At 37.6% G+C, this 14,633-nt stretch overlaps 1 protein-coding gene across 5 annotated transcripts in view; it reads right to left on the bottom strand.

Annotated features, from left to right (window-relative positions):
- Nucleotides 1-4,764: 4,764 nt before the first annotated feature.
- usp54a (ubiquitin specific peptidase 54a) overlaps nucleotides 4,765-14,633 on the bottom strand; it is a 59,548-nt gene continuing 49,679 nt past the window's right edge. For 3 of the 5 annotated variants that reach the window (XM_058795875.1, XM_058795873.1, XM_058795874.1), the window contains 4 exons: nucleotides 8,751-8,878; nucleotides 8,462-8,599; nucleotides 7,621-7,837; nucleotides 4,765-7,040 (listed from right to left, as the gene is read on the bottom strand). In XM_058795875.1, coding sequence (XP_058651858.1) covers nucleotides 6,481-7,040; nucleotides 7,621-7,837; nucleotides 8,462-8,599; nucleotides 8,751-8,878 — 1,043 coding nt within the window. In that variant the 3' untranslated portion in view covers nucleotides 4,765-6,480. Of the gene's footprint in view, nucleotides 7,041-7,620; nucleotides 8,120-8,461; nucleotides 8,600-8,750; nucleotides 8,879-14,633 lie in introns of those variants that run through there. The other 2 variants (XM_058795877.1, XM_058795878.1) reach the window with 2 other exon arrangements.

Genomic DNA, 14,633 nt, shown 5'->3' with positions numbered 1-14,633 from the left:
AAAAAAAAACAGACATTTGTCAAAATATATTCTTTTATGTTCCATAGAGTATAGAAAGTCATGCATTTTTAGAATGGCAAGTAAATAATGACTAAAATGTAATTTTTTGGGTGATCTATCACTTTAAATATGTTCAACCTCTACAGAATTAGCTAAACAACTGTCAGAGTGTCAACCATATGCAAAGTTTCATTAAAAACAATAGTTGTAGGTCACTGTGTGTCATTCAGTGCATGTATATATATATATATATATATATATATATATATATATATATATATATATATATATATATAGCTAAATGTGAATAGTCAGTGTTTACAGTAATAGTCACAAAATTACAGGAAAGACTCTAGATATGGTATAGAATCAGACATGATTGTAGAGTGAAAAGATATCAGCAATGTTGACACCTCACAACACTGGGGGAAAAAAGAAGACAAAAACAGCTGTAGCTTGAATGGAAACCGGGGGACTGAAAAGATGAAAACAACAGACACATTCAACTGATCAAGGTCACTCAGCATTAGAAATAATTTCTGTCTATGAGACATGTTGAGCAGAAGATGTGACAGTTAAGCAGACCCTGGAGTACAAAGAGTCTGACAAAAGATAGTCATCTTCACTCTACTACTTGTGGGCCATCTATTGTAGAAGAGGTGAATGAATGGATTAGTTCAGCACTGCCAATTCAGGAACCTGAATAGGATTCATAAATAGAAAAAATGTATCCATTCACTCAAAACAACCACAGAATTGCAACTCACACAGGTCATTAAGTTTACTATAATATTACTATAGCTTCTTATTTGCCTAAAAATATATTCACAAGTCTTTAGGATTTGCACAGCAAAAGATGACTGGCTAAAAGGAAAAAGGGACCAAATGTTCTCTAATATTTATTAGTAATGTTTTGAATGAAAGACCAAGTCAGGAACCAATGAATGGCTTTATTGGATCACCCTCTGGACAGACAAGCCTATTAGTCCTCAAAGATGGAAAAATATCCAAGCATCTTTGGAGTAATTTGATTCAGAACTAAATAATATAGACATGAAGTTCCATGTGCTTTTAAGCAGATTAAAACATTTTTACTAACAACTCTCTCGTCAGGCACTCTTAAAAATAGAAGCCCCAAAGGAGGTTTTCACAGCCATGCAATAGAAGACAAATTTTAGGTTCTCCAAAGAACCTTCAAGAGAAAGTTCTTAATAAAACCATATATTTCTAAGTTTCTGATTATTAAAAATAAGTTTTAATAATTTGACAAACTTTTTCTACTATAACCACTGATTCCAATAAAGAACTTTTAGAGTGTGTGGATCAAAAATAAAGTTTTTGAGAAGCGTTTTTTTTATTCCTAGACCGACGAAATGTGAATTTCATGGTCACTGCAGCAGATTCAAGCATACTTTGCATCTTATTGGCAGCATGAAGACTTCCCATGCCGATTAGATTAATGCTCATTAAATCTTTATAAGTAATTCCAAATGGAGAGCTTTCAGAACAAAAATCCATTACGCAGAGAAAAGTACAGTGATTTAAAAACCAACATAAGCCCTTATTCCCTTCAGATTTCAGAAAGCACATAACTCTGCTGATGATCAAACCATTTGCATGGTCTTTTCACAGATTACGATAAAACATGGCTCTTTTGCTTTCGCACGTCTTTGGAGTTTAGCTGGACAGCAGCTCCAGTGATGCTACAGTAGGTTTGCATCTCCTTTGCATCCCCCTCCGTACAGATCAGGCCGAATTACCAGCCCGAGCCCGTCTTTTCCCCCCCTTTTCCCAAATCAGATTATACTGTTTCGGCTATTAAAATAATTCAGTTTTGTATGTAATGGCAAAGCGATTAGTTTTTAGAAAAACGTTTGGAGCATTTTTTTTGTTCGTTAAATAAGGTTTTTCTTTCTTAAAGTAACGACCAAGCGGCCAGTGGCAGACCGGCAGGCTGATCATAGCCATGTTTGATCAATTTAGCCTTCTCAAATCATCACGACTTGACTAAAAAATCTATAGATATACTAAAACAGTTCAAGCATATAACAATGTTTAAACGTTAAATCTAGATAAATGTGGCTTCATCCAATAGTTTGTGCGGAGAACGGAAGCTAAGCGCAGGACGTGGAGGCGCCAGCGCAATCAATTGCATTTTTTTTCAATGGAAACAACTTACGCCGTAATTTTTGCTCATAAAGGTAAGAGTAATACATCATTCGGAATTGTAAAGGGTCTACTTTTATTTGTGTGCACTCACAATATCAACAAAACTTTTTATAAAATATATAAAAACAATGATGCGCCGTCTCGTCTCGAACAGGAGCGCTTCACAAAAATGAACCGAAAGTCAGCAAATACGTGCCTCACAGACATGATAAATACATCTATAGAAAGCTTTTAATTACTACAAAAACTCTTTCATTATAATCCGTGAAGATGCACTTTTCTCTAAAGGCCTGTCTAATGAGGAGATGGCAGTCAGGATCATCATCTTCATCTTTGCAACACTGACACAGAAGACACCAGTTTATTAGTAAATAATTCAAATATCTCATTATTTCCCCCCCGACACATTCATGGTAATTATTTTTGCTGGGGCGACAAGATGCCTACTGCGTGTATTTGCGCTGACGGCGCGCGCTCTCTGCTGCTGCGGGACTCTAAACACCGTCGAGCCGCTCTTCACAGTCGCGGCACGGTAAAAAAAATATAAAAATAAGGAGAAGCCTAAAACAGGCCCGAGTCCCGGTCCGCGTCTGAACTATAACGTGAAAATCGGCCCAGTCGGGCTGAAATGCAGGACTCACATCAGACCAGTGTCAGGTGATCCCCCAGCGAGAGATACGCCCTAAGAATGACCCACTTACATCTACATTTTCAGACGAATGGACAAAACATCGTTGCTGAGAGATATTGACCCACGGTTGGCAGGTTGGTGGATCGATGGCTCCACATCAATGCGTCTTCATATCTGCAGCTTAACATTCAGAACAATATTATAAATAAGCGTAGGAAGCACAGCTGGTGTTTGTTTGGAACAGTGTGAATTACCGTACATCTATTTGACTGACAGTATCTTACAAAACGAAAATCAGCTCGAGGCTTTAAGAGAATGCCCTGAATATTACTTTCTTACCAAGGTATCTTATAGAGAGAGTATATAAAGAGCACAAATAATGTACCCACAGCAGGTAGATTGGAAAGTTTGATCCATTTTATAATGGTAGCTACATTAACTTATGAATCATAAACTGTGATGAAAACGAAAATGCAGCAGTGGACTGGTTTGAAAATAGCATTTTACAGGACAAGGCCTGTTCAAACCAAGGATGATTATCATAACGACAATGACAAAGATAAAGTTTTAAAAATCGAAATCTTACAATGATAGCCACATATCACAATGATGTTAATTACGAACGTTTTTTTTTTCTTTTCTTTTCTCCATCTGTATATTGAGAGCCAAACAGAATCTTTTTAAAGTGGCAGACCAAATTATTGATTATTTAAAATAAACATAACTTTTATCTCGCGTTGGTGTGGACGTTAATATAGTTATCGTTCTTGGTGTGTGGACGTGACTTAAACAGTACCTCGTGTTGCATCTTGAAGTGAAACAGCCTACATCCAGTGCTCTGCTGTGAGAATTAAATGCCTTTTCAACGAAGAGCCAATGTTTCTCACAAGCACAGCCTGGCCTTCATCTGCAGATGCTGCTTTGGCCCATGATGTTCTTTGTGAATCTGCAAGAAAGAAACTAAAGACCTTTTGCTCCTTTCCTTCCAGACAGCACAAATCAATTGGCAGCAAACTGAATTGTCAGTTGCCACTCTGGCCTCTTGAATGTTACTTTGCAATTGACTTGCAGACTGTTTTGTCATTGCTGTGACATTGGTTAACACATAACTAGTACAATCCTAGAGCAACAAGACAGTAATGAGAGCTGTGTCCTTATGTGCAGGTCATTGACTGGCCTACTTTTAATTATTCATTTTTATTTACCTCAACACACTAATCTTGAATCACCTTCTTGCATGCATCACTTTTTCAGCTTCATTTTATTCAGGAGCCCAATTACTTTGACTCGAGTCTTTCTTTTGCTTTTTACATTTTTATGCATCTTCCTTCCATACAAACATACATTTATGATTAATTTAACTTAAACACAAAGGCAATCATTCCATCAACATACCAACTTATTTTTTCTTGTTCTTTCTTGTTGCTAAGAAACTGAAACAACCTCATTAGTGTTATAAAGTTATGCAAAAAACACATTGTCATCTCAATGTGATTGTTCATGTTCGAAGCACAAGTGAAATCTTTAGAGAAGGTTAAGGTTAACAAACATTCCTGTTATTACTGGACAGCAGGAAAAATATCGGACAATAAAAATGCAATAAGCACAGCAGTGCAAGATGCTCACCGGAGGGCCTCTCAGGTCTAAATTAGCATATTAATAGTGGCATCAGTTTTCCCTATCATACCAAGAGTCTTGTTACTCTGATGCTATCATAAATGCCTGCCCTGTTTGACATCATCATGCCAGAGATTTGGGCTAATTTAAGCAAAACCATGCTTGGTTTCTTAGAAAAAGATTTTCCACTTGTTCATGACTACCTTAAAAATCATTTTAGCGACAAAAAAAAAAAAAAAAAAAAAAAATTTAATTTACAGTTAAAATTTAGTTGAAAATGAATTATCATTAAGATACCATACAAACCACAACTAACTATAGAGAGAGAGAGAGGGAGAGAAAAGGTACAGCGTTCTGCTCCTGACTGGAGCTCAATATAACTTTATTGCAAAAATACAAGTTTGATTTCTAGCACAGCATTTACAACAAATCCGAATCCGTCTGTACTTAAGGTCAAAGACTGAATATCTGTACACACTTATATATACACAGCCTTGCTTTTTTGCCATATCTGTTTGTATTTTAACTCAGAAAAAAAAGAAAAGGAAGGAAGGGTAAATCAGTCACAGATCCCTGTTCTGTCAATAATTACGCCAGGGCAGTGTTACACTGCATATTGGCCAAACAAAAAAAAAAGCTTGAGATAATTCGCCCAGTGGGAATTCATCGCAGAGGCACTCCGATTCACCGTTAGGTCCTGATTTACGAAAACATAATACATGCAAAACTGTTCTGGTGAAATAAAAATAAGAGAGCATGTGATTGGTTGAGGTATTTGACATGCTCTAAAATGTATGAAAAAAAGGTTTGGCCCTGTTTCAATATAAACTACTCTTGTGTTCACTAGGATGAGCAGGTAACACTTTCATTTCTATGAAATGGCACATTGCACCATCAAACTCAGCTAATAGCTGACAGACACTCTCAAAACTTTCAATGTTTAAGACTTAAACTAATTAACCATCATAAGCCACAAGTTCCTCCTCAAGAGTGTTCAAGAAATTAAATAAAACAAATATAAAAAGCATTCATTCTCCAGTAGGGGAAAAACTGAAATGATCCCAATTGTAAATGGCAAGTCTTGAATTTAGCACTAATATAATAAGCATTATTATATGACTGAAAATTTATAAAATGGACACTGGCACCCAGTTACGTTGCCTTTCACAAACCAAGGCACTGCAGAATGTTCTGTCCTTCTGTTTTCGATCTCTTAAAGTCTTAAAACAGTTAATGTAAGATATACTGTAGAAACCAAAAAGTTAAACTGCTGCTACTACAAAATATTTAAAATAAAAAGATCACAACAGGTGTCGGTGCTACTATCAGGCAGAACAATACTGTACACAAAAATATCGACACAAATGCCAATGAGGTTGTTGAAAGTTGACTGTTGGTACCTGATGTACCTCGGATTACTTGCACACACTGACGTTACAGCCCTCTAAATGAAGTAGTTACACATAAACATCATTTTCCCATAAAAATGGGAGAAGTTACAACAGAGGAACACTTCTAACTTAACACTTCTGAAGTGCACTAAACTTGAGTTAACATAGTTAAATTACAATCACAGAACTAAGTAAGGTTAGTTTGGAATGCTAATTGCAAACTAAAGCGTATTTGTGCATATACGGAGCAGACACTGTATATCAGCAGGCAAAGTTTGTCAGTCTTGGCGTTGTGTTTTTGCATCGGTTAAGATGCGGCCCACGCAGCAAAGTGCTCTGTTCTTCACAGCATTGTGCTGAGATGGTGGCCAATTAAAGTGAACTTAACTCTGTGGAACTGAATTAGCAGTGGAAACAATTAAAAGCGCAGGGAGTGGACATCCTTCTTTTAGCGTTTAAATGCAGCAGCTGCGTTTAAAATATGATTTTAGAAAATGACCACTCCACATTCACATATGAGCCAAACATCATTGTCTTTTACTTTAGCCAAAGCAGCTAACAAGACCTTCCTGCTTTTTGCTGCATGAAGAGCTTCACAGAATTGGCATGGGCTCTCACATTTACTTCCAAGTCAGAGAATGAATGCATTGAAGGATGCGTTTCCTGCATGACTCAGCTGGTCATCCTGTAGTGGTTCATATGGGCTCTGCAGGACTGGCAGTAGCTTCTAGTGGGCTCAGCTGGGTTCTGCTTGCACAACCCGCAGATATAAACAGGAGGGCCACGGGATGTCCCACCACGTGGTTCTGTCCTGGGGAAGACATGAGTGTCCCTAGCTCCCCTCCAGTCCCTCTCGGGGGGCACATCGAGGCGGAGGGGTTGGGTTGGAGGCTCTAGGTGAGGGTGATGATGGCTGGAGTGATGCGGGATTGGGGTGGTTGAAGCAGATTGTTGGTGGGGTTGTCTGTAAAAGCCATCCAACGTCCTATTTGATGCTGTAGTGCGATGAGGGTGGGATAGTGTGGCGTAGGCAGCGTCTGGGTAGTTCTGGGGGCCTGGGCCCACTGGGGGTCCCGGCCTTGCTTGGTACACAGGGGGCCCAGATGAAACTGACCTACGGGGGGCCCTTGGAAGGGTGCCGTAGCTCATTGCGACGTTGTGGTAGTTTTCTCGGGAGAAAGTTTCACCCCTGTCAAGCACAGCCAAAAACTTGTTGGCCTTTTGGAAATCTCCTGCAGAGAGGAGCAAAAAAAAAAATATAGAATTGTTGTTTATAGCAGTGATGCATCCTGTGTAGGGCTGCATGATTAATTATAATAAAACAAAATCTTGATATGGCTTAGAGCAATTAACAAATCACAAAGACTATGATTTAATTATATAAATATGTTTTGCTTGTTTTAAAATAGATATTGTAGTGATTATTATTATTATAAAAAATATTGAACAAATCAAAATAATAATTTAATTTTATTTATTTTTTATTTTTTGGTTGAACTGTGCAAAACAAACAAGCACAGAAAACTTGGAGCTTAAAAAAAAGAAAAGAAAAAAAAAACATTTTAAATCACATTTTTATATTGTATTTTATGAGAAAAAAATGTTAAATAGACAAACTGAACACATCTTGCCAGATGAATCATCAAGCTCAACCTCAATAGCGTTTTAGGTCCTTTGACTAGCTTAACAACAAAAGTGTTAAAACACGAGATCACAGACAACAACACAGATGGCAGCCTCTTGCAGACAGAGAAAAAAACATCTGTGTCCGCAGCATGACGGCTGAAAGTGCGGGTGGGGTGAGATGGTTACCTTTTTGTCCATGAGAGGGCCTCAGTGTCTGCTGGTGCAGGTGTGATGGAGGGGCGGGGTGGTGGCGGTGGCTTGGGTGAAGGTATTGAGGCTGCGGTTCGTGAGGGAACATAGGAGGATTGTGGGAAGGAGGGGGTAAAACATGCAGGGAGGTGCTGGAGCGACGTGTGGGGAGTTGCACGTTCACATGCTTGGACATCCTGGAGACATGGGGGTCCTTTATGAAAGAAATAATAAAAAAGGAATGAAAGGATGAGAGAGGAGGATACATGAAAATAATACGAGTTCCCAGCAGCACCATGACAAGGACAGAAATGAAACACGCACACAAAAAAAATAAGTAAATAAAAAATTGGTAATTAAAGATCAAATGGACAATGGAAATATAAATGAAAGAAAATATAAAAATGAAAACAACGAAGACAACTTAAGCTCTACTTCAGTGGTTCTCAAATTGCAGTCTGCCAACTACTGGTGTCCATGAAGGATTCCAAGAGATCTGTAAGATGATTGGCTGATTTAAAAAATAAATAACTAAATTCTTATTATAACTAAAAAAGTAGTTTTGCAGCTGAAGTGACACGCTGCCTGAAAACCACTATGTACTTAAGTTTCTTTGTCTTCTCCACAGCCACACCAGGTGGCAGTATTCCTCTTTCAAAGTGAGTTCACAAACATTTAAGTCCACACTGCCTAAAACCATGATGTAACATTTCATACACACTGAGAAAAGTACTTGAAAGCTGATTTTGCAGCAAATTAAATGGTGCTAACTTATTCTGAGTGCATAATATGAGGTTTGAGTGTTTGACCAAGTGACTTTAAATTGTAAGACACCCACAAAGCTGCGAGATGGGGGTACATCAGTCCGTCCTCCAATGACAGTCCCACTCAGACTCCGAGCAATTCGTCGCAGGTTCTCGGCACTGTATGATTCATCCTCACCCAGTGGTGCATCATAGGCCGCAGCAGACACAGGCTGCACACACACATAATGACACACTGCATTAGCATTTCACATCCTTATCAAATACTAAGAAAGATCTTCACTTTGTGTTATGACAACTATACACACATCTTTACATACATAATTCTATAAATACTGAAATAATGCAGGTATGCCAACGCACCCTCTGAAGCGATTTAGTGCTATATGCTGGCGTCCTGTAGGCACTCCTCTCGATCTCTGCTGTGGGGGTTTTAGAACGACCAAGTGTGGCAGAGTATCCAGCGTTGTGCTTACGAGAAGCAGCGGGACCTAGAAGAACACTAAATTTATACAACCTGGTTCCAGAAAATAAATAAATATATATATAAATAAAATGTATGCATGTTAGGGATGTAACAATAGTATCAATATCGTGATATCACGATAGCAAAACTGTCTCGATATTATCGTGGTCACATGATGATATGAAACGATAGGTCCTTTGGGCAATTTATATTTAAACTTCTTATACTAGCATAAAAGGTCTTTAAAGTTGTGTTTTGGGCCATTATGCTTTGGCACAGTATCTTTCAAATGAACTAAAACCAAAAAGCACAATATGGGTTAATCCCTTCATCAAGTCTGATAGCGCTGCGCGTTTTCAGTGTGCGTCAGTAGATGTCGCTGTTTTAATGTCATATGTCTTTTTATTGTTGTTAGCCTAACTGTTGCAAATGAACATACATTTTATATTTTAAAACGTTTTTCAAGTTTTTTGCTATATAATATATAAAAACTAATATGTATACTTTAAAATATAAAATGTATATTTTTTTATGCCGGTGTTGGTCAGCGAATCTACTGTGCTGCGTGCCATGCTGCGTTGTCACGGGAACATCCCATCTGAAGATTATGAGGAAATTAGATCGCTCCCTTTGCCAAGTGCATTTCAAGCGACTAAATAATGGTTCGCACGTGCCCTGTTCACTCCAAAGTCCCCACTCCAAGGAGATAGGGATGATCACTTCCATTTGGAATTTGCCCCGTGTGTGTGTGTGTGTGTGTGTGTGTGTGTATGTGTATGTGTATGTGTATGTGTATGTGTATGTGTATGTGTATGTGTATGTGTATGTATGTGTATGTGTATATATATATATATATATATATATATATATATATATATATATATATATATATATATATATATATATATATATATATATATATATATATATATATATATATATATATATATATATATATATATATATATATATATATATATATATATATATATATATATATATATATATATATATATATATATATATATATACACACACACACATACATACTAGGGATGTGCGCTACGACTAATTTGACAGTCGTTTAAACGGAAGTTTTGTATCTGACTAGTCGACTAGTTTAAAAGCTAGAAACACCCAAAAAATGGCAAAAGAGAGAGAGAAAAAAAAAACTGTGCGTGTATAACAACCAACACTTGAAATACTTAATCTTTGCATCACACTGTCAAATCCCTCAATGAAATCTGCTAAAAATAGGTCACGATGCCGTATGCTTGCCTCACGTTATCATCATTTAATTTTAGGCGGTCGTTAAATAGAAAATAAGGAAGGAGCATACACTCAACATAAACCAGTGCATAGCTTATTTATTCAGATCAGCTGGAGCAATGCAGAAATGGAAAATAGACTGACAGAATTCTTCCTTTTCATATAACGTTAGCCAACATATTAAAACACAAGTCAAAAACAATAGGAAAGTTTATCAACGAATAGCATTAAAACGGCTTTTAAAAAATGTCTAAAAACAAAACGATGCTCGTTTTACTTACTCAGGCCATGCGCATTTGTTCAGTGAATTTAACATGTTAACGTGGTCTGGCGAAAGACGGGACTAGAGGAGATTCTGCTCTTGAAAAAAAAAAACCGCGCTCAGCAGGAACTGAAGTTACAGGCACGCAGAGAGATAACTAAGCAAGCAGACAGTTTTGAAAAGAGCCTGGAAATCCCGCACCACCACCGAAGTGGGTCTTAGAGGAATAGACGGCGCGGATGGGATCGCGGACCGCAGCGGCGGGTTGTAGTGTATGACATGATTGACATTTGCTGGCTTTGGCTGCCTCCAAGCTAACGCATACGTGCCTGTATTGAATATGATTACGCATCGCTCCAGTAGAGTTATTGTAAGCCAATCTGACATTACACAGTTTACACAAACTTTTCCGTTTCCTTCTAATTCAAAATAATCCCACACCTTGCTGGTTCTTCGCTGGTCATTTCGAGCTCGCCGCAACTGACATGAAGAAAACGCATGCGAGGTCTGAGGTAAAAATGTAGTTTCTGCCCAGATACGCTTTTAAAACTATTTTGATATTTATTAGTTTTCAAAAGTTTTATTTTAGCTTGTTGTTAAAATGTTTTAAATGTAACATTAAAATTATGGTAATTTTTTCTCTCTCGTGTAATCGACTATTGATTTCAGTGTCGACTAGCAGGAGCTGAACCGTTTAGTCAACTAGTCGACTAGACCCGCACATCCCTAATATACACACACACATATATATATATATATATATATACACACACACATACACACAGGGCTGGGAAAGTTACTTTTAAAATGTATTTCACTACAGATTACAAAATACATGCTTTAAAAAGTAATCAGTAATGTATTTCGTTAGATTACTCCGGTTAAGTTATTTAATCTAAATACTTTAGAATACTTTGAATTACTTAATGTTCCTTTGTGTTACATAGCTTAACTTGATGTCTTGTTTTTATGTCCAACTCTAAATAAAAGTGACATCTTCCAGTCATAAGATTTGAGTTTTCTCTGCATTTTTGTTCTACGAACAAAAAAAAAAAAAAAGTGTAATGTCATTTAAATCTACCAATCAATATAAATTTAATTTGAAAAAAAAAAAAGGAAATAGAAAAACGAGTTACTGGATAAAAATTTTCAAAGATCAAGAACAACTTCCCTCAAGATGCTTTTTCAGATTAGACGTTGTATCCTTCGATGCTGATAGAAGTTTTGTAGCAGGTAGGCATTGCACTGAGATGTACGTCCTTTTTCAGATTTATAAAATAGTCCTTGTATTTCCACGAGAGAAATGCATTACGCGAATGACTTTGTTGTGTCGTACATATTTTGTATTTTAAATACGTAATGCCGTAACATGCATTTCGTTACTCACCAGCCCTGTATATACATACACACACACACACACACACACAGTGGGGAAAATTATTATTTGATCCCCTGCTGAATTTGCCAAACTTACAAAAAATCCAGAAAAAGCAGCATACAAATGTTTAAAAAAGATTTACATTTTAGTAAGTCAAATGAGTATTTGATGCCCTACCAACCAGCAGGAATTTTAGCTCCCACAGATTGGTTATGTGCACATGTGGAACACAGATTAGTCCCCTCACTTTAGGAAGATACTCCTAATTTCAGCTCGTTGTTTGTATAAAAGAATCCTGTCCATAGAATCTGTATCTTCCATTCCAACCTCTCCACTACCATAGGCAAGACCAAAGAGCTGTCAAAGGACATCAGGGACAAGATTGTAGATCTGCACAAGGCTGGAATGGGCTACAAGACCATCAGCAAGAAGCCTAGTGAGGAGGAGACAGCTGTTGGTGTGATTATTCGGAAATGGAAGAAATACAAAACAACTATAAATCGGCCTTGGTCTGGAGCTCCGTGCAAGATCTTGCCTCATGAGGTAAGGATGATCATAAGAAAGGTGAGGGATCAGCCCAGAACTACACGGGAGGAGCTTGTTAATGATCTCAAGGCAGTTGGGACCACAATCAGTGGCGGTTCTACATTGAATTACTCCCCGGGCAAGACCCCCTCTGAGCGCCACAAAGTGAAAATAGCAGTATTCTTTAGTGATGTGTTATTTACACAGTGCAAATAGCTTTAGATTCTATTTATTCTATGTTAAAATAAAATAAAAACATGGCGAAAAACATTACTTATTGCAAAAATGGTGGTAATTATCTGCACTTCTGCATTGTAATACATTATAAAATAGTATGCAATAACTTAAGTGTAATTTTGTAATTTTATTTCTAATTATTAAATGGATGCCACCTTATTGGGACAAAAGCCCTCTCTACACCTATCCTAACCCTACCCGATACTTTATGTTCAACTTTTTGATTATTTCCTTCATTTTTATTAAAAAATAAATGCTTTTCTGATGTGATTTGAAATGTAAAAAGGGAGAAAAAGTGTAACGCAAACTTTACTATCTGCACCACTGAATCTGACACCTAGCAACGGTCTTTTGCATATTTGACTATCCCAATCATACATTTGTGGGTGGAGTTAATGTAAATAGCCTCTGCCAGCAACATAACTATTTGCACTTAAATAGACGCTCCGATTTTTTATTATTATTTTTTTTTATATTCCCAACAATTACACCGTTGCCCACATAAAAAAAACAGGGGGTGCTGCAGTTCCCTAAGCACCCCCACTTCCCGCGCCCCTGGGTGTGACTGACTTTAGCCCACTTGTCCCACTAATTTGGGAGAGGTGAACTGTCCCCCGCGGCCGCACCCCCCTCCCCTTTCCACTTCTCACACAGCTTCTGTGCTCGTTACCTTCTCAACAAGCAGGGGCGCCAATTTGCCAATTCCCCGCACAGTTATATGATAGCTAATATGATAGATAATTGAAAACCGCTTAGCGGCGCAGATGATTTATTTTTTTTTCCAAGTGCTTGTGCCGCCCCCCACGTGTCATGAAAAAATGCCGCCCCGGGCGGCTGCCCCGTTCGCCCATGCCTAAAACCGCCACTGACCACAATCACCAAGCAAATCATAGGTAACACTACACCGCAATGGATTGAAATCCTGCAGCACCCGCAAAGTCCCTCTGCTCAAGAAGTCACGTGTACAGGCCCGTCTGAAGTTTGCCAATGAACATCTAAATGATTCAGAGAAGGCTTGGGAGAATGTGCTGAGGTCAGATGAGACCACAATTGAGCTCTTTGGCATCAACTCGACTCGTCGTGTTTGGAGGAAGAGAGATGCTGACCATCACCCCAAGAACACCATCCGTACAGTCAAGCACGGAGGTGGAAATATTATGCTTTGGGGCTGTTTTTCTGCGAAGGGTACAGGACGACTTTACCACATTGAGGGGCAAATGGACGGGGCCATGTACTGTAAAATCTTGGACGAGAACCTCAGCCAGAACACTGTCATGCTGGAAGACCAATCCATGATTGGAGTGGCCTACCCAGTCTTCAGACCTTAATCCTATAGAAAATCTGTGGAGGGAGCTGAAACTGAGTTTCCAAGAGTCAGCTAAGAAACCTTGATGTAGAGAGGATCTGTAAAGAGGAGCGCATCAAAATCCCTCCTGAGATGTGTGCAAACCTGGTGACCAGCTACAAGAAATGTCTGACCTCTGTGCTTGCCAACAAGGGTTTCTGCACCAAGTACTAAGTCATATTTTGCTTGGGGATCAAATACTTATTTGATTTACGAAAATGTAAATCTTTTTTTAACATTTGTATACTGCTTTTTTTCTGGATTTTTTGTTTGATATTCTGTCTCTATCAGTTAAAATAAACCTACCTTAAAAATGCTAAACCCTTCTTTTTTTTTTCTTTTTAAGTGGGAAAACTTACAAAATCAGCAGGGGATCAAATAATTATTTTCCCCACTGTGTGTGTGTGTGTGTGTGTGTGTGTGTGTGTCAATTTTATAAAACAAAAATATAAAAAAATAAATAAATAAAAACAAATCATGTAAAATATATAAAAAGTGTATTTTTATATAGATTGTGTTACGGTAAAACTTTATTATTTTTAATTAGAGCTGTCAAATGATTAATCGCGATTAAATCGCATCCAAAATAAAAGTTTCTGTTTGCATAATGTGTGTTCTGTGTATATTTATTATGTATATATAAACGCACACACACATACAGTATATATTTTGAAACTATTTACATGTCTATATTTATATTATAAATAAATATATTTAATATATAAACATAACATTTTTCTGTTTTCTGAAATATATACACATGC

This window comes from Onychostoma macrolepis, chromosome 13 (genome assembly GCF_012432095.1).
Source record: "Onychostoma macrolepis isolate SWU-2019 chromosome 13, ASM1243209v1, whole genome shotgun sequence".
Lineage (NCBI taxonomy): Eukaryota > Metazoa > Chordata > Actinopteri > Cypriniformes > Cyprinidae > Onychostoma > Onychostoma macrolepis.
This window is presented reverse-complemented; position numbering and strand designations above follow the sequence as displayed.